General features: G+C 41.2%; 1 protein-coding gene across 2 annotated transcripts; it reads left to right on the top strand.

The window, feature by feature from the left end:
* The first annotated feature begins 800 nt into the window (after positions 1-800).
* On the top strand, positions 801-14,666 carry LOC141794827 (uncharacterized). Of its 2 annotated transcripts, none has more exons than XM_074675370.1 (3): positions 801-954; positions 7,810-8,437; positions 11,080-14,666. In XM_074675370.1, exons 2-3 carry the CDS (start codon positions 7,863-7,865, stop codon positions 11,963-11,965), a joined length of 1,461 nt encoding a protein of 486 aa, XP_074531471.1. In that variant the 5' UTR covers positions 801-954; positions 7,810-7,862; the 3' UTR covers positions 11,966-14,666. The 2 variants fall into 2 exon arrangements, with proteins under 2 accessions (XP_074531471.1, XP_074531472.1); XM_074675371.1 differs by lacking the exon at positions 801-954 and adding an exon at positions 5,773-5,871.
* Positions 14,667-20,257: the final 5,591 nt, after the last annotated feature.

The following is a 20,257-nucleotide window of genomic DNA, read 5'->3' as shown; positions in this document are numbered from 1 at the left end:
TGATTTGTGTCACAGCCAAGGTCTGCCAGTTCAACCATGGCTTAATCTATGAATTCAACGTGTAATGGGAGATTATTTAGTTCAGTTAACCCTCTGATGTGTAATATGAACGCCTATGCCAAGGTGCTTTCATTGAGTGTTTTTATTATTCCTAGGGTATGAAAAAAAGATGTTCTTAAATTATTTTTCAAATATTCTATCTATCTATCTATCTATCTATCTATCTATCTATCTATCTATCTATCTATCTATCTATCTATCTATATATATATATATATATATATATATATATATATATATATATATATATATATATATATATATATATATATATATATATATATATATATAAAGTTATAAATCTATGCTGATATATAGTTCCACCATAGGGAAAACTGCATTTTGGAGAAAATTACTTTAACAGCCTTACACTGCAGTGGCCACTATGCACAACAGGATTTATTGTTAATCAAAAAACAGTGGGACAATAAACAAGACGTAGAGAATTTTAGCTTTTAAGTAGAATAAGACAAACTAGAACATAAACTTTATTGGATATTTAAAACTCCAGTCCCTTTTTCACCAGAAACACAATGTTCTCAAGCTTCACGACACATCGCGACATTTGGAGGCAAAGTGTGGGTTGCCATTGCGTCGGCCAATCAGATTTCATTTACCGAAAAGTCTGCGCTGCAGCTTAACCAATCACAAACCAGAGAACATCCGGACTGTACGCCACCTGCCGCATATGCGCCGCGGTGTCTCCTTCACTCTGCCCGGTTACTTTCCGCTCCGTGCCGCTTCGTGCCGCTCTGCATCAGGGTCGTCGCTGCAGCGGTTGCTAGCCGACAGGCTGCCGCTGCTCTCTGGTTGGGATGTGACAGAGGTGCGGCAGGAATTATCGACTCAAATTCTCATTGAGGGCCGAACCGGGACGAGCAGGTTCTGTTCCCGGTAAGTGTTTGAATTGAAGGCAAGCGATAACGGCATAAAAAGAGTCCGGTTGTAGCGAAGCAAATGTGTATGTGTCGAACACGGTGTGTGTATATGTGTGTGGTTGTGTGTATGTGTGACGGAAATCTGCTGTGACTCGACATCCACCCAGAGTCACCGCAGATGTCCGCCAGCAGTCACACCGGCCCGGTAGCTGCACCGTGACAGAGGCGGCACCGCTCGGTGGGAAGTGATGACGCTGCTGCGGTGGTTTGATAAACACAGAAGGCCTTAATATCTGCTGCTGTTCATCTTCCCATTCTACCCTCCTTCTTCTTCTTCCTTCCTTCCTCTTCTCAGTCTCCTCCTCATCCTCTGCATCCCCATCCTCTCACCATCTTCTTATCATCTCCTCCTCATCCTCTACTTTCCTCTCCAACCCACTGTTCTTCTCCTGTCCTGCCCTAAAGCACTTTGTGTCTATCCTTAAAAAATTAATTGCTGCCAGCATTCATGAAGCATGTTCTTTATTGCAGGGCAGTCTTTGTTTTAGTGATTCATTTCCCTTGTTATAAGATTCATCACACAGTCACACATGCAGTGCCAATCTTAAAGTCAGTTCTTATATGCAGAGAAGCCACAATGATTATCAGTCTGTAGAGCAGCACTGAAGCTTCATGTCCAATCTAAGTCTGACACCAGAGAAGCTCTAAAGCCCTGGAAGGTTATCATTGTGATCATGTGTACACATCTTGAATCAGGGTTAACATTCACTTTGACTCTATCAAAAGATAATGACATGAACACAGAAAGCGACATCTTAGCTAACTGTAATAACATATGATTTCATGAGTGTTTGATATTAAAGAGGACTCTAACATTGACACATCAACAGATCACAATGTCCTTTCTTCAGCTCTTCCCAGCAGAGGGCTCTATAGATGGCAGACCATGAAACATGTTTTAATTATTGTTTTTCTTTTCTTTTCTCTTTTTGTTTTTACCACATTGTCTACCTTTCTTGTTAAAGCTGCTAAAGCTCCTTTTGCGTCCTCAGTGTTGGTCCTCATGATGCCCATAGGTTGTATGGCTGTTTGTAGGGAGACTAAAGGCCCACCTAAACTCCTGCTTTTTGCTTTTTAAAGGTTGTCAGAGAGTCAGGCTTAGTCAGTGTTTTCAATGTACCAGGGAAAGGCTCCAAAACGTAGCTTCAGAAACCCCTGGGTGACATCAGAGAGACTTTGTTCACGCTTTATTGTGTCTTTATGCTTAAAGAGGGGGTATTCAGCTTTTCCATATACCAGACGTATATATATCAATTTTCAAATTGCTAGATAGTCTTATGTTAATAATCCCTTAAAACTCTATGTAAACTGTTCAGTCCATTCAAAAAGGTAGTATGAGAACTTTGTGGGTGCGTTCGAAAACTCCTTTTTGGTAAGGAACCTTCCTTACTGAAGGAATGACCTGGAAGTATTTCAGCATCTGCCATGATAAAGGCTGTTCCAATTCTCCAAACCTTAAGGAAAGGATGGTCGTTGCTTCCTTTATTAGCTGCTTTAGCTTAGGAAACACTGGACCATCCATTACGAAAGGAAAGGAGAAAGGACGCCCCATAATGCATTGCGGCAGCTGACGTATATAAATACGTCACTTGTATTTATAAACTTTGTTTATGTTTTAGTTTTGAGGGACAATGAAGATATGTAGACAATACAGAGTAAACATTTGGGCAGGCATAAAGAAAAATATATGCTTCAAAGATAACCTTCTGTTCATATCTTTAATATTTAATTTATTGGTGGACAGATAAATGATTGCATGTTATTATTTATAAAGAAGTTACTTTCAAACATTTACTTTTCTCCATAATTACCCATAATGTTGATGGATATCAAACAATTGTGCTACTTGTTTCCTATATTAATATTATATACTCATTAACATTTTTTCATCTGTCTTAATATATGAAGCTAATCATTCTAATAATAAGACAGAACAATGGGGTCTCCAGTAATGTTTATTATGAAACAACCAATGAAAGAAAGACACATTTGGTGTTTTACAATCGTTCTCAATGATCATGTGTAAATAAAAAAAAGATAAACATGTATTAGCAGGCTTAAGGTTTTAATATGTAAACATTTTACATTATTTACCCTAACCTTACAGCTGTGAGCAGAAAAGACAAGACATGGTCATAGAAAAAACACCTTTTGTTGATGTTAACAGGTCACAAAACATCGCAGTGAGGTAAAGCAGATCTCAAGGGCGGTTGTTGTAGATCTCTTTTTCGGAACATTGTAGTTCGTCATGGCTTACAACGTCACAAGAAGCCGTCGTCGCATAAATATGACATCAAAGTGAAAGTGCAGTCGAATTCCTCTTTTACCGCAGTTCTCCTTTCCTTTCCTCTTACTCCCTCCTTTCCTTGACCCTGTGACGTTTTCCATCGGGGTTGAGGTAAAGTCGAAAAGAAAGGAGTTAGGAAGGAGTTTTTGAACGCACCCTGTGAGACTTGCTGAAAGGATGAGGTCGTCACATAAGGCTCATGTAACTGGTTCATGCCACATTGGAGGGGTTGGCCTCAAACACCAAAGTCTGCCCATAGCATTGCTCTGCCTTTGATGAGCCTTCAGAGAGCTGGCCAATCAGAGGGAAGGGGGTTTGTGGAGCGGGAGCCTTAAAGAAGCAGCAGCCAAAAGGAGATGTTACAGGCAGAGGCTTATTAAGGGTTTTATGAAACACCAGCGAGAGAGAAAAATCAGCTGCAACAGGGGGACCAGAGGGACAGAGTAAAGAGTGAAAAGAAACACAATACCCCCTCGGAAATGTATTTGAAGGTTTTGCATCGGTTTTTCAACTGTCTTTTGGAACCTGGCGGCTCACATGTTGGTTTTCTGGTGATGTATTAGGATAAGAAGGTGTTGTTTAAAACTAACAAAGAGTTAGCAAACACCCATTGAGCAGTCTGTGACGGTGGCTTACTCACAGCTTGAGAATGACAGAGGTCCTGGTTGAATAAGGCATTACAGGGCTGCTCATCCATGTTTTAGACCCTTAGCTTGGAAGCTTAGCTTGCTTGTGGAAATTGGCTGCTCACAGCTCATTGGACAAAATCTCCAGTGAGAGTTTGGGGTGTATGTTCATGACACACAAGAGAACGAAAATTACCAAACATCTCATTACTAAGACTCTGCCTTTGGTGGGGAGGAGTCACCAACAATTCTGAGTGCTGACACGATAAAAGACAAACTGCACCAGCTGATCAGTGGGGTGTGGCAGTCATCAACATCTGTTAGTTACTGCTAATATGTAAATGATGTCACACCAGGTTATCAGCTACCCACTAAATTCTGTGTTATATTTAATAATAGTTATGCAATACAAATAGAACTGTCATGTAGCTGATATTTCTAAGGCACCAACAGCATAGACCAGGCTGGCAGGTTTAACTTAGTGAATGACCTGTCGTGAAGCTTGAGCCTCACTCACGTGTCACTCAAAGCAGCCATGCCCTGATCCACACATATCTGTAGTTTATAAGCATGATTGAATTGAACAGGTGAGTTATTTCAACAAAACCCGCCCAGTTATGACTGAAATGAACTGAAATGTGGTGTAGACGCTGTAATTTTTTTTCTTTGTACTGGCCTGTCCACATTCTTAAATCTGCTGTAGATGTGATCATAACTGGAAAATTTACCAGCACTTTGCTCTGTTTCATATAATATACGAAGCACACTTTCAACATGAGGAAGAACATTTGTTTGATCAGGAGGTAAACCTGAATTACCCCTATATGTCAACACGAGCTTCTACTGTACACATGTCAGCCAGTCACTCAATGTGTCACCATTTAAGATAAGGGAAGGACATTCACCAGCACACTCTATAAAACAGCTCAACCTATCACATTTTCACATTGTTACTATGGAAAAAAAATAGGTGCAATCCAGAATCAGTGCAAAAGTAAAGAGGTAATAAAAAGGTAACACATATGATATGAAATAAAATGTATGCTTAAAAAAAACCCATGATAGACACACTCATACAGACATTTACATTAAGTAGTTATTGTATGAATCCCTTAGGGGAAAGTATTGTCTGGTGCTCCAAAAGCTTTGTGCTTCCATGATGAGACAAGACAAGATGAGACAAGTGCACTACAGAGCAAGGCAGATGAAGTTATGAATAAAACGTAAAAATTTCATAGGACACAAACTATTTCATGAAAAGAAAATATCATAAACAAACAAAAGGAAAACCCAGCCAGTATGATTAGCCCAGGAATCAGGCCCAAGAGTGCAAAAGATGTAAAGTGATGTATGATTTAAATGGAAGAGAAAATGATATACGAGTACTAAAGCCACTACAATATATAAACATGATAAACAAGGAAAAGCAACTGGAATATGAGATAATATAAAAACATTAAAGTAGGTTTAAGCAATTATAATTATCAAGGGCAGGGTGATCTTATAATATTATTGATAATAAAAATAACAACAAGGATAAAAAAAGGAGGGGGAAGGAAAAAAAAAACAATATTGTAAATGATAAAATCAAGGGATTTAAATCTCTAAATTAATCAACAGAGATTAGACCTGAAGAAAATGAAGACATCACATAAAATCTAAAGTTTTAAGAAGATGTTTAAAAAAAATGATCCCAAATCTGTAAGCCTTATTTCTATGTATTTTATTTTATTTTATTTGTTCGTTTGAAAATGTCATTGTATTTTGGCCTCTAGTTATTTTATTTTGTATCACGTTGTATTTTATTTTGAAGGACAATCCGACGTGCTTCCGTTGTTCGCTACCATTTAATCCTTTCCCACAATGCTTTGTTTCCACGTCCCCTGCTTCCTGTTTATTGTGACCGAGTCCACCGGTGAAATTTTCACGGTAACGCCGCTGTGCCCCCGCCGTAGGCTCGGTGAGTAATCGCATCCCCAGATATTTCACCTCCAGCACCGACTGCTGTGGTGAATTTCCCCGATTCGCTCTTTTATTTTGACAGTTAACGGTCGGTGCAGAGTAAATCCCTCCTCTGCTTCCTCACTGACAGACACGGCCGAGCCCCGAACCTCACTCACTAGCTGCGCTATTTGACACTTGCTCTTATTGCACCCCAAAGACTAAAAAATTACATCGGTGCTGGACATTTTTAGAGATAGATGAATCTTGAAACAATTTCGGCGTATAGATAATCAGTATAAATCTCTTAATTTAAATAAAATACCATCCTTTGTAATGGATGCCCTGCCAGAACCCGCCCTCCGCGGGGTTATAAGTGGGAAGTCAGCTCGGTTGTAATGAGGAAATCTGTCATTTTTGCCGATGTTCAGTTGGTGAAAAATGCTTCGTGCTTTGTTAGAACCATTGTTGGTTGTAAAGTGAGTGAACAGTCTCCAAAAGAAACGACACAAAGCATCGTCTGTTCTCCAGAAGGCTCTCTGTGAGTAGGCAGATATTTGAACGGAGTTTGGCTTTGGCGGTGTTAAAACAGATAATGAAAGTGTCCCTGTGCCCCGAGCAGTTTATCTGTCAAAGCTCCGAACTGGCAGGTTTTACGTCATTTCCTGCTCACTGACAGGAGGTCAGAGCTCACCTTTCATCGTGGTTTAACTTTTATTTTACCAACAATAGCTCGTTATTTTTACTCACTATCACCTCAATGGTAGCTTACATATTATTGCAGTTAAAAAAATAATACCAGTGTTTCAGAAAACCCTCATTTCAGTCACTGTTTGAAGCACTTTGTTTTAGCTGCTTTGTCTTTAAGGCTCCCTGTTGAGGGCAGAGGTAAGTGCAGACCATGGTGTTTGAGGCCCACCCATCCAACATGTCATGAATCAGTTACGTGATTCTTATGCCATGATGCCCTTATAAACTCAACATTTCAGCAAATCTCGAGAAGATCTCATTCTTTAAGAAGACAGGAGCATTTTGAGCAACTTACAGACAGATCCGGGGATTTGTACAACATATTAATATGTAGAGGTTTAAAAATCTGTACATCCAGCATTTTTACTTTATATCCATGTTCAAAATATGAGGAAGCATAATACCCCCTCTTTACGATAACGTTACTGGGATTGAAGGTTGTGAAACCCTTTTATGTGATATTAGTAGGTACTGCATATCAGTAGCTGACAACTTTTGCAAGGCTGATTCTATTAATTAGAAAGCTGATATTATTTTTCATTACATATGATACACCAATTTAAAAACAAATTCCATTTCAACTTATTTTTGCCAGAAATGTGTTTTTTTCATGTTTTTGTTAATGCAGGTATCAGGTTTGATTATGGAAAATTGCTTTTTATTACCTCAATATTCAGCTGACTGCAGACTTCAGAAAGCTGAAGACAACACGGGGCTGCAGTTATTGTTCATGTAGCAGGAAATTATTGTCTGTCCGTTAATCATTTGTATCTCTCAAACATGTAAATATAAAATCCATACAAACTAGATGAGAAATTCACTCTGATGGACTTGAGCCTGAGAGACAGACGCCCCATCAATTATTAAAAATGTAACTATTTTATTGTCTGTGGAATGAGTCAGCTGTTTAAAAGCAACAAACTCCCCTTCTTATTCCTGAAAACAAAACGTCTGCCTCAGTGACAGTATAACCATAAGCTTTAGTGAGACAAAACAGTCACCACAGCTGTGCTTATCAACTTTTTTTAATAAGCTCAGTGCACTTTCACATTGAAGCTGGGTTTCTCATCTCTTTCTTTCATGTCCTCATACTTCTTTTCTTCTTTTTCTCATTCACTCTCTCCTCAGCTCTTCTTCCTTTTCTCTTCCTTCCTTTTGTTTCTCTTGTGCGTGTCCTTCATCTCTTCTTCTCTTATGTCCTCCTCAGGCCTGTAGCTGCACCTCTTCATTTCCATCCCTGCCCTCCGGACTCTGTACAGGATGGAGGACTCTGAAACAGAGCTGGTGGTTTCAGAGTCAGACGCTCTTGGTGCAGACTTCATCACTGTGGAGTTGGACACACAGCCCATTGAATATGTGGTGAAGTGGGCAGAAGTCGGCTCTAAGTTCACCATCTCCTGTGTGAAGAAGGACTCGGATGATCCATCCGAACTGACGGCTGAACATCTGAAGATCGAAACAGACGAGGCCTTCTTCGCTCCGTACGAGGAAGTATACCCCTGCGAGGTGACGGAGCAGAGCGTGGAGATAAAGACAGATTCAGATGAAGATGAGGAGAATGAAGACGAGCAGGAGGTGTTGGTGGAGGCGGGGAGCAGCCGGCTTGACGGTGACATGGACTCGGACCAGGCGGATTACGAGCCAGACGAGAGGCAGTACCGCTGCAGCTACTGTGGAAAGTGTTACAGCCATGCCTCCAGCCTGTACCGCCACCAGCAGACCCACACCGGGAAGAGCAGTGGGATGGCACCCCCCGCCAAACGGGCACTGGAGCCAACTCACCAGGATGCACGTTACACCTGCCCTCATTGTGGGATGAGCTTCAAAGGGAGCAGGTCTGTAGAAATGATTGATACTGACTGACTCAGGTCTGTCTGTCCAGAGTCATATCTGTATTGTGACATTATATGACAGTAATTACATGTTTATAGTAAATACACTTTGTTTTTTGTACTATTAATACAACACACAGATGTTTCTTAGCTTACTTAGTCACTTTGACTCTGATGAGGTAAGCACATCATCCAGACCATGTGGTTTTGTCTTCATGCCGTGAAATAACCTTGAGAGCCAAGCACTCCGTTTAAAAGCACACATCCATTCCACTTTTCTGCTTTTCTCAATTAACTGGATAAAATGGTAAAATTGAAAAAGCGTCAGTATTCAGTGAGTCAGAGGACTTTGGATAGTGAGTGATGCAGACTAAGGCTGTATGTAAGCCTCTGGTATTCACTGATTCACAAAGATCCTGAAGTATCTTGTTACCAAGTCCCACTCCTGACTGCAGGAGCTCTCTAGGCTCACAGTTTACACACCTGCACCACCAGGTAACTCTGGATCTCTCCTACTCACTAGTAGCTGAGAGGTTCCTCCCCTCTCTCCTTTCTCTGTTAACCCTGCTTCCCCTCGTGGTAGGCTGTGTGATAGTTGGATGCCGATAGCCATGTCAGCTGTGTAATACCGTGACACAACATACCCCGCTAATAAATCCAAAGATGCAAGGATGGAAGTCATCCTGCAATTCATCTTCTTTGCGATTTGCATGTGGCTCTTTGATACAAAGCGCAATCAAACTTTGTTTCAGAGAAAACTGTGTGCCACCAGGAGAAATGCAGCAGTCCCTGTCACACAGTGAGTGATGATTCTTTCGACCAGTCAACAGACTGCAGTGTTCCCAGCTCAACCTTCTGGTGAAGTAAAACCACTTGGTGGAAACAAGGCTTAAACAGAACTTCACTGTCGCTTTTTCTCACTTGCGACGCCTCTTGACTCCTCTTGATCAGTTCGCTGCAGCCTGAAAAACATAATTGTGCAGTGCAAAAACAAAAGTAATTTCTGACAGCAAAGTAAAATGTTTTAAAACAAAATTTGGAAACAAACTACCTGTATTGAATGCTCATGCTAAACGTGCAGATTTTCAAACTGCTACCCTGAGCCCCGCCCCCAGGCCTTCAGAGGGCTCCCCAATGTGAGCACAGGGAGTCTCAAAGAGACAGCAGCTAAAATTTAGTGCTTCAGACAGAGGCTGAAATAAGAGTTTTCTACAACATCAGTGAGCGAAATAAAGGGATCCTTTCTTGAGCTGTAAACCATGTAAAACTACTCCAGAGGTACCAGAGGGACAATATAATGACTTTAAAAAGCCCCATCTCCCAGAACTTCTTGCACACTCACACTAAAATTGGTGTTTGGAGCTTGCACAGTCTACAGTATGATCACCAAGCCTCCTTTACAGTTTCCCTTCAAGAGACAAGAGACTGGCACCCCTTGTGAGATACTGTCAACACATTTCCGAGACTTCCTCTAAAGTAATGAAGGTCTCTTTTCAACTCTTCATGATTAGGAGGTTCAAAGTACAATAACGAGAGCTGTTAGAGGAGATCAGGAACTGGGAGTTAGTTTGGACAGGGGGAGCCAGGACGTCCCTCAGATGTGTCAGGAAAAACACATATCAAGGTTTATAAAGTTGCATCCAGGCATCCCTCACTTGCATCTTTCACTTGCGTTTGAGCCCCTTTCACCAGATACACAGTGGAAACACGTGACACTCTTTACTCTGAAGCTTCATGTAAAGTATCTTCCGTTTGGGATGCTTGTATCAGCTGATCCTCAGCTGCTTGTGTCTGCACACATGTGCAGTGTAATAATAATTAGATACACACAGTAACAGTGTTCGCCCCCTTTGCGTCGCCTGTTTAACAAACACCTGCCCATGAGAACAACCTGCAGTCCGTTCATTCTGTGCCGTGCTTACAGAGCATTTCTACCAGCAAAATATTCCATTATTGAATTATTTATTGGTCATTTCTAATTTACTTGTAGTGCAACTTTAGTTTTGAACTCTGAATTTCATGAACACACATCTTTATTTTGTCAGAACTAAAGAAATCAGGTAAAGTTCTTCTTTTTAGGCCTTGTCTGAATCCCCTTTGACATGAAGGATTCCTGTTATCTTAGGTTTTAATTCCCGCCATAGTAAAACAAGACGCTATGAATTGTACTAAGTAACAAATATGTTATGCTGAAGATATCAGGCAAGACTAATTACTGTCAGATCATTACTATTTTTATTGTCAGTTTATTATCCACTGTATAGAAACTGATGTGTTTGTGATCAGTGTCAATCTTGCTTTTAGTGGAGTGTAACCTGCTGCATTGTCCAATCAGTGAGTGATATTTGGCTCAGGGGTTTGTCTGTCAGTTGTGCTCGTGTTTATCCTTGTCTATCACTCCTCAGACCCCCAAAAATCTGAACCTGAATAAAAGTTTTGAATTAGATTAAGCCAAGATTTCACACATGCAACACTTTCAGACAAACTGTACAAACAGTATGTTTATCCTGTTTGGGGTCATTGAACTGCATCAGCGAACAGGGTCTCTCCAAAGGAACATCATCTTCTCTTTTTCAGAATGAAGCAAAGACCTGCTGTGACAAATATTGAACTTCATGTTTGTTGTGTCTTTGTGTTTCCCTCAGGATGTTGGGCAGTCACCTGCGACTTCACGGTAAGCGGCGGATCCATCCCTGCAATATTTGTGGGAAAGAATTTAACCACAGCTCCAGTCTGTCACGCCACCGCCTCATCCACAAGAAAGGAAAAGGCCTCCCCAAGGAAGTCACCCTTGGCCCCAACATGGCCTCTCTGCGCCACTCTTTGAAGGCCGGTGGCAAGGACAAGAAGAACAAGAGGCAGCAGCAGCAGCATGTGGCGACCGCCATCATCCAGAGTCAGGGTGGGGATAAGTTCTACGCCTGCCCGCAGTGTGACATGAGCTTCAGGACGTCCACGCAGCTGTCCAAACACCAGGTGACTCACGTGAAGGAGCTGCTGGACAACTACACCCCTGGCAAGGAGAACTTAGGTGAGACCTCATCCGACCTCAAGATCCGCCTGAAGCTTTGCTCCCGTGATAAGCCCAACTTCTACACCCTCTGCAAGAAGAACCGTCGCCGCAGAGGGGGACGAGCAAACAAACGGGGCCCCGCCATCTCTGAAGGAGACGATGTGGTTGGAGGAGGAGGTGGAGCCGGCCGCCACGGCTGCAACCAGTGTGGGAAACGCTTCAGCCATGCCTCCAGCCTGGCACGACACCAGCAGACCCACAGGGCCATGGATGGCATTGGAGCGGGCAAGCTGCAGCAGCACCAGAAGCAGCTTCAAGTCAAGACCGGACTCCCCGCCACCAAGACCAAGACCTACACCTGTGCCGCGTGCAACAAGACCTTCATGCACTCATCCAGCTTCTCCCGCCACAAGAAGGCACACATGGAGGAGGAGCAGAGGGCCCGAGCTGCCGCTGCAAAACGTCGGAAGAGGGTTGTCTTAGATGAAACCGCTCCGCTCGAGTCCGACTCGGAGTGACATCACCAGGTTTTGGACTGGGGCTGACCCAGTTCTGGACCATTTCTGGGTTGGTTCTGAATCAGCACTTACTGGTTCTGGACTGGTTTGGGACCAGTTCTGGTAGAGTTCTAGTTTGACAAGGTTCTGGACAAGTTCCCCCCAGTTCTGGACCAGTTTGGGACAGATTCTGGGCTGCTCATGGCAGGTTGTTTAGCTAGGGTTCTGGAACTGGAACTGGTTGATTCTTATCTGGTGTAGATATCAGCAGGACATCCATATATGGTCATATGCTGAGGGGAACTCCACATATGGTCCACTCCTTCTATGGTCATCACCAACCTGATAATTGCTCTAAAGGATGGGATCAGATTTAAAGTGTTACCCCCGCCCTGCCCTGCCCCGCCCTCACTGATCATTTAGGTTACAAACAGACCTCTTCACTTTGATTCTGCTCCACACTCCATTTCCCATCAGCCACCTGGGAGAGGGCTGGGAGCTACTGAGCACCAGAGTCAACTTCTTGCCAACCTGCCACACTCTCTGGGAGGCGTTCATCTGGTTGCTTTCAGTCAGAAGTCAGCATGCAGAGCATCATGGGACATTTAGTCTGCACAGACTAGTACAACAGCACAACCTGCAGATTGAGTTTGGATCAAACTCGACGTTCAGATCAGACTGTGGAAGACCAGTTTAATTCAAGGATGTTTACCAACAACAAAACTACAAAATTACCCAAGGTTAATGTAATGAGCTAATCGACATCAGAAAGCGACGGCCAAGCAGTCAGTGAAATCCACGACAAATATATGTGATAGCTTTTTCTCTAAATTGTGTAACCTGTAAAAAGAGATTTATTCTGTTTGCAAACTGTCTCTTAATATGACCTGGCGGTACATTCTCAGTCAAAAACTCCAGGTAAAGATGATTTACTTCTGCTTTCTTTGGTACTTTTGAAGGGAAAGGTCCTTCACACTTTTACTTCCCTTTGATATAAAAAGTCCTCTCCTATATTAACCCAAAGATTGACCAGTCACCTAAAGAGTTTTAGATTCATTCAAATTTGATGGTCAAATCAATCCAGCTGTTATTGTTCTCGCCTCTCTCTGCATCAGTGGTAGTTTGAAAAGCTGAAAACAGGTTTGTTGTTTGTAAACTTCCGCAGGTCTGATCAGGTTTAGCACTGATCTGATCCAGACTAGACTCCTGCTGGTCTTTGCGGGCGTGACTCTTCGGGTTCCTTTGTGTTTATGTTCTTTTTAACAGAGTGATTTTGATTGGCTGAAGTTCTTTCTGACGCGCCGTTCTGATTGGTTTCCATTTTAGTGACTTTGATATTTGAAAAAGGTGAAAATGTGAAATGTGAGCGGACAAGCCGATTGGTCAGACCTGGCGTTCCTACACATTAGCATTTGCATGAAGACTTTAACCTGCAGATAGTCAGCCATATTTGTAGTTTTCTGGCTTTGTGGTTGATGACTGATCTGCGGCATTCTGATTTGTCGCGCACCAACAGAGCAGTCGTTTCGTGGAGGTCAAAGAGAAACTGCACTTCTTATTTATGAATCTGGAACAATGTTGTAATATATAAATATAAATAGTATTTAAATGTGATTGACCAGTTAAATAAAGAAAACAACAGAGCACCTAGCCAGGCTTAGCTGTCCTCGTCATCATAGCAACAACACCACCACCAACACCACCACCACCACCACCTTAATTGTTCTGCATCCTCATCAACAGGAAAAGACTCCAATCACCATAAAACCCCAGATTTTCATCATGAAAGCCTCAAAAGAAGGAAAGGTAGAAACAAGGCTGAGATGATAAGACAGTTTATGGCCTCTAAAGTAACCCCCCTGTTTATTTGCAACAAAACAATAAATAATAACTAACCAGCTGTGCCCACGAAGGGGATTTTTTTAAAGCATTTGGGCTAACATAGACATAACTTATTAATGAGAATTATTTATTGAATAATGTGAGCTGTTTCCACAAAATGACACGTTAGAGGTTTCAGAGAATCTGGACACATGAGGCATTCCTCTGAGGAAACATCTGGACCAACACGGACTAAGGAAGAAAAGAAACCTAACGTTATCTCTATCGGCTGTTTGAAAAGTTTGCAGGCACAAACACTCAGCAGTTGTTCCCAAAGCGTTAAATTTGTGAATGATCCAGACGTCATTGAGTGTTGATCCACAGAAAGAGCCCTGGATCTGTGGATGAGCTGAAGTATCGATCCTTTGATGAGTTTCTTTCCCCACTGATGGAACAGCTTCAGCCAAAATACCACCCCTCACTTTTCTCCTGCTCGACAAATCGTCTTCCCACAGCAGACGCTTTGAGTTTGTGAATTTTACTGTGTGAATTGGATTTAACTTAATTTAGTTGTTGCCTATTTATAAATGTGTGTTCGCACTACGAACCTCCCCAAGAAAATAGAAAAAAAACAAATTCCTCCTCCTCCTCCTCCCTCCTGCTCTTCATCCTTTTGGTTTGTGTTCTCTCATTTTTGGGACTTAAAGATGCTGTTCTCCTCTTTATGTCCACAGTTTTGCATTTTGATCCATGTTGTGTTGCTTTGTTTTCTGTTCATGTCGTGGTTCCTGCAAAGCTTCACCCAAGATAGAAGGTTGTTCGTCATTGTATTGTGTTTGCCAATAGAATAAACCCAGTGGACATGTACTGTCTTGCGTTTTGTAATAAACCTTTAAAAGAAGTTTCCAATGCGTGCATGTGTGTGTGTGTCAGTGAGCTCTGAATCAGTCAGCAGTGCTATGTAGAGTGTTGATAAAAGAAGAATTTGATGGTTGCAGATAATTTAGCTCTTAACTTAAATATTGCAGAGAGAATGTATCAGATGTTGAAAATTTAAAATGTTTCTGAGGTTTGGAAAATCAAATTTCTTCACGTTCTTGCCTGAAAAAGGATTTCATTTTCTTAACAGTTCACGGTCTCCTTTGTCATATTTTTCATGTCATGATGCTCTTAATGTTTTTAATAGATGACAAGTCAGGGCTGCAGGATATTTAGTTTAGCACCTGGACTCTTCTACTTCTGAGCCATGCTGTTGTAAGAAGTGCTGAATGTGGTTTGGCATCAAATGTTGTTCCTAAACCTGTAGATATTGTCCAGCATTAATGGAGTCCTCACGGATGTGTAAGCTCCTAATGACATTGACTCTTCTGACTCTCACACCTTCAGGGATTCTGACTTTGAACCGAGCTGATAACAAGCTGGTTGATCCCTTTCCTCTTTAGAGCAAAGAACACCGCGTCAATGGTTTCCAAAAAGAATGTTACATTTAGATTAAGAAGTCCTTTACAGCTAGAAGGACTCATGTGCAGAGAAGTCTGGTATTTCAGGATCATGTTTATTTATGATCTTATCTTTGCATGGTACAGATTGAACAAGCGTTTGTGGAAAAACTGTTCAGACATTGATGAGATTTTGAGTCCATGCAGTGAGCTCCACTACAGAGTCATGTCTGTTTTTAATGCAGTGCTGCTGGAGGGTCTTGAAATCATGGTCACCAAGTTAGCAGAGATAACTCTAGATTGTCTGAATTTTCTGTAGCCATTTGCAAAAAGAATTTAATCTGGATCAAAATGATCTAGATTTGGAAATCCTATTTTTAGAATCCGGTAATCCATCTTAGTTTTACGCTTTTTTATTTATTTATTTTTTTCAAAAAAAAAACCATTGGATTGGATCACCCTGATCTAGATACTCAGTTTTTAAGTTTACCATTATCTGGATTACCACTGCTCTAAATGGGACAAAGTACCACAATGTGGGCAATCAGCTCTGCAAAGAACGGCAGGCAGAAGAGCCAACGTGGGGTCATTTTAAGAGTTTCTAATTTTGAGATAAAACACAAAAACAACAAACATCCACTGTAATTTATACATTCTCTTATGAGCCCTTATCTGAGCCACAACGAAAAATAAAAACAAATACATTAACAAATTCATCATGGATATTTTGAAAACATCTTAAATTAAAAAAGGCTACATGTCCTCTAGTTAACAAAATAACAAATGTTCAGGGAAAAACATGATACACATAGTACTTGCGAGTAATTTTCTAGACAACATGGCTACCAGGAGCAATGTCCCTGTCTGTGCTGATGTTTATAATGATTTTTTTGATCAAAGTTGTCCAGATATGACTTTAAAGTTTTAAACAACACAAACTGAAGGTTTGCTCCATATTTGAAGGGTGATTTAATCCAATTTCAAAATCCTTTCTCTTTCCCTTTTGAACAACCCATTTTAAAAATTTGATCCAATCTGATGACCAAAACCTGATCAGATTATCTTTGAACATTTGATCCCTGATGATATGAGTTTCCATTTGGACGCTGTTAAACAATTTGCTTATGTAGTCTCTCACAGAAAAGTGAACCTTTCCCCACCTTTACTTCTGAGAGTCTGCCTCTGGCTTTCTTACCATTCTCAATCATGTTTCGAGGCTGTTGTAGACAAACATTTTTTTCCAGGAAGGGAAAGTTCCTCCAGATTTTCTAAACACTTTGCAGAACTTTGTCAGTATTTTGTTGTTTCTGTTCCTGTTTTGGAGCATGTTGCTGCCATCAAGTTATAATTAACGACTCTTTTTAGTAAACAATTCAATCTTGTCTACATTTAAATTGAAACCTCATCCTAGGATGTTTGAGTTCCTGAGTGCCGTAGTTAGTTGAAATGAACACCAGAGGGCAGCAAACACTGGAAGTAGAGTATAATAAACTTAGTGTACATTTCCCCCCTTTGGTCAAAGTCAGTAACTGCTGCACCCTCTCTGGTCCACATAAACAGCACAGCACCATTTCCAGTGAGCCCTTTCAAAATAAAACCAGCGGTGAAGAAGATTAACCCTTTCCTTTAATGTGTTTGAGGAAAGTCAGAAACCTGTGTTTATCTGAATCAGGTGATCCAGAAGACAGCTGAACAAAATGTTCAAACCAATGACATGATGTAACATTTAAAAAGTAAATGCCACATGCCAGGGCACATGCCTCTCATACTGCCTGATTGTACAGGGAGTGGGAGTGGCTGGTTATTCAGGGGATTTCCTTTGAGTGAAACTGTAATCACAGTCAGCTGACATCTGCTTTTAAGTCTACCAAGGCTGCCCAGTTTTCCAACCAACACTTTCCTTTGAAAGGAGGTGCCAGCCCTGTTTTTACAGGAGCGTTGTTCAGACAGACTGAATTCACTAATGAAGGATCAGGGACCTGTGTTTTAGCCTGTGCTCTGTCACACTCCTGTTTAGCTTTCTTCTACTCTGACTTCCTTTTTCTTTTTGACAGTCCAGCTCCAGTGTCTAACATTACAACAAGATTTATTCAAGGAATCCTTTTGAAAGCCACAGAAAAACACAAATCTGTCTTAAATTTAATCTCAATCGGCCTGCATGGTGTACATCAACCTTTTCCTGTCTGACAGGATCAGATGAATATAATTTAAAAATAACCTGTTTTGGCACTGATAACCTCATTTCAAGTTCTGGATTATAATCAGGCATATGGCTAGAAGTGAGACTTTTTCAAGATCAATTAGAAACTCCTAACAGGGACTTAAACACAAGAAAAAAATGTGGTTGAATGATGCTGCTGTCCTTGGCTGCAGTATGAGAGGGAGTGAGAGGAGCTAAGCCCTGGCTTTTGTAGCCAGGCTCCAGGTGCCAGGGGTTAGGAGCTGGGTAGGTATGGAGGTCAAATGTTGCCTTAACCTCCTGACTACCAGTAGTTCAAATTTGTCCTTTGTGGAGGACATTTGTAAACCTAAATATCTTCCACTTACTTCACACTACTGAATAACTAACTAATGCCATCTACAGAGGACATTTAGGGCTTTTCAATGATACCAAATGTGAAGGGGTGGGGCTTTGGTACCTTTCTCTTTTTCATTAAGGAAAATGGCATCCATCAGTGGAAGTGCAATTTATGGGAAGAGGAAAAGTAAGTGCATAAAACTTTTTAATAAGCAAATTTTCGCTTGAAATTTTGGTGCATTTTGAACATTGTCTGAATATTTTTTATTGTATTTTAGCATTGTAATATGCATTGTAATATACATAATATCTGAAATATAAAACACATTTTTTTCAAAAAAAAAATGTGTTCAGTATTCTAATAACCTCACAAAAAATTGGGGAATCTTAAAATCTTTGTGATTGGACAATATTTTTTTTCCTGGTAGTCAGGAGGTTAGGATGAAAGAAGAAACAAGAAATAACAGCGGCACAAAACAACACACTCTTAGGTGTTTGGATTCTTGCACTGCTGTGCATCAGGGTCTCCATCTCTCTTTTGGTAAGAGATCTTTAGGTCTCTGTGAGTCCCTGACCTCCCATGTCTCGCAGGTTCCTCTGGATTGTTGCTGTAGACGGCCTGCTGCTGTGGACCTAACAGACTCCAGCTGCTCAGGCTATTTACAGTCTCACCATCATCGTCATCGTCATCATCATCATCATCATCATCATCATCACTGCTACAAAATCCATGTTAATTTTCGAAATCTGTACCCCATCTCAGCAGAGGTCTGCCTAACATGAGTCTGGTTCTGCTCAAGGCAAAATTAAGTGGTCTTTGAAACCACTCTGATCAGCTGAGGTATCTAGCTTTCACGTAAGCTCCTGTCCCCTTTAAGAAGTACATACTACAACTCATCTGAACCAGGACAGAAAACACAAAGAAAGTCTTTGTGGACTAAAGTTCAAACCACCTGTTTCACTTCCTGTAAGCGCAGAGCTTGTGGTGGGTGCCCTCTTTCTCATATTTCAGCTCTTCACTCTGTGTTCCTAAGACAATGTTGTCAAACCGGTCAGCTTCTGAGGAACTGGGGGCTGTTTCTCAGCTCAGGCAGAGCTCTCTGTAGATGAGGGCTCAGGTTAGTTAGGGTTTACTTTTGCTCTAATTTATAAAGCTTATGTGAAATCCTCCAGGGGTGAAAAAAGGGTAGGCTACCTCAGTTTAAACCTCAGATGCTCTCTCTTTAGGCTAATCAAATCATAATTGTTAAATTTTAAATGTTACTAAGACAGACACAAATGTTACTTTTCACAAGGGCCTTTCTTTTTTAATGACTAACATCTCTACTGCTTTTACCTTTCAGAGGGAGGAGGTGCTGTAGCTCGTCCCAGCTGTCATTGGGTTCATCCTGGACAGTGTCTCCAGCCAATCACAGGGATAACATGTTGAGACAGACAACACATACAACAATAAACATAACATAATAAACTAACACCAATGATAGACTGTGTAACCTACAGGGGAACTGAAGCCCAAAAAAGTTTTTTTTTTTTTTTTTTTTTTTTAATTTCTAATTTCGTATTCTCCTTTTTATTCTATTTTTGTGATTACATTTTTTGCACTTTGACTGTGAGCTGCTGTGACATAAATATTTTCCCCATGAGGATTAATAAAGGATATAATCTAAGTTTTTTGTCATTTGGACAAATTATCTTCCAAGAGAAACCATCAATAAACATAAATACACACACCAAAAGAATGAAGCTAATAAGAACTAATGTGTGGGTCCTTTGGTGAAGAGACCTGCCTCCTGTGAAGTCTCCTTTGCTTTTATTGCTGAGACTCAGTCCTTGAGGATCCAGCTCGATGAGTATGACCCTTACTTCCTCTTTCTCTTTTTTTGTCCTTTTTCCCATTTTCACAGAGCTTTGTTAGCATCCATTTTCACCTGTGCTTTACGTTATGTCCAAGATTTGCATAGTCCTTCCTCCAGCTGAGCCTGTCGTTTAGTAAGCACATTTCATTTTGTTGAAATGAAAATGAAAGTAACTCATCAAATCGAGTTTCACTGTGATCAAGGATTGTTGAGCATAGCATTAGTTTACACATGTCAGACCAACAGAACATCAGCAGCTCTTTAAGCCAGCGCCGTCAGCTGATCATATCTTGGCAGATTATATAATGTGCCCTCTATTTGACTGCTCTACTCTGCCTACTCTTCCTACTTCCCCTGCATACCACTTTACACCACACCTCCAGCCCAGCTCCTCATTTACACTGATTTTATCAGTGTCACATGTGTGGTCACTGTGTTCTTTTTGATTAACAGGGTCTTTGCTGCTGCTCTTCCTGCCTTGACTCTTCATATGCACATGAAAGAGAGGAGCGGTATGCTGAGCACTAAGGTGGGGAGAGCACACTGTGCTCTCCCCACCTTAGGGCTGAGCATGTTGAGGGGCAAGGGGCTCTCAGACCAGAGCCATACCGCCAAAAATAACGGATATTTGCGTGGTGGTTGTCTTTCAACCACTGTGCCTTGGCACACAAGTGTGCCG

This window comes from Halichoeres trimaculatus, unplaced genomic scaffold, assembly GCF_033239565.1.
Source record: "Halichoeres trimaculatus isolate MK-OKI-2021-1 unplaced genomic scaffold, fHalTri1.1 fHalTri1_scaffold_8, whole genome shotgun sequence".
In the NCBI taxonomy this organism is placed as follows: domain Eukaryota; kingdom Metazoa; phylum Chordata; class Actinopteri; order Labriformes; family Labridae; genus Halichoeres; species Halichoeres trimaculatus.
Note: the sequence above shows the minus strand (reverse complement) of the source record. Positions and strands in the feature narration are given on the sequence as shown.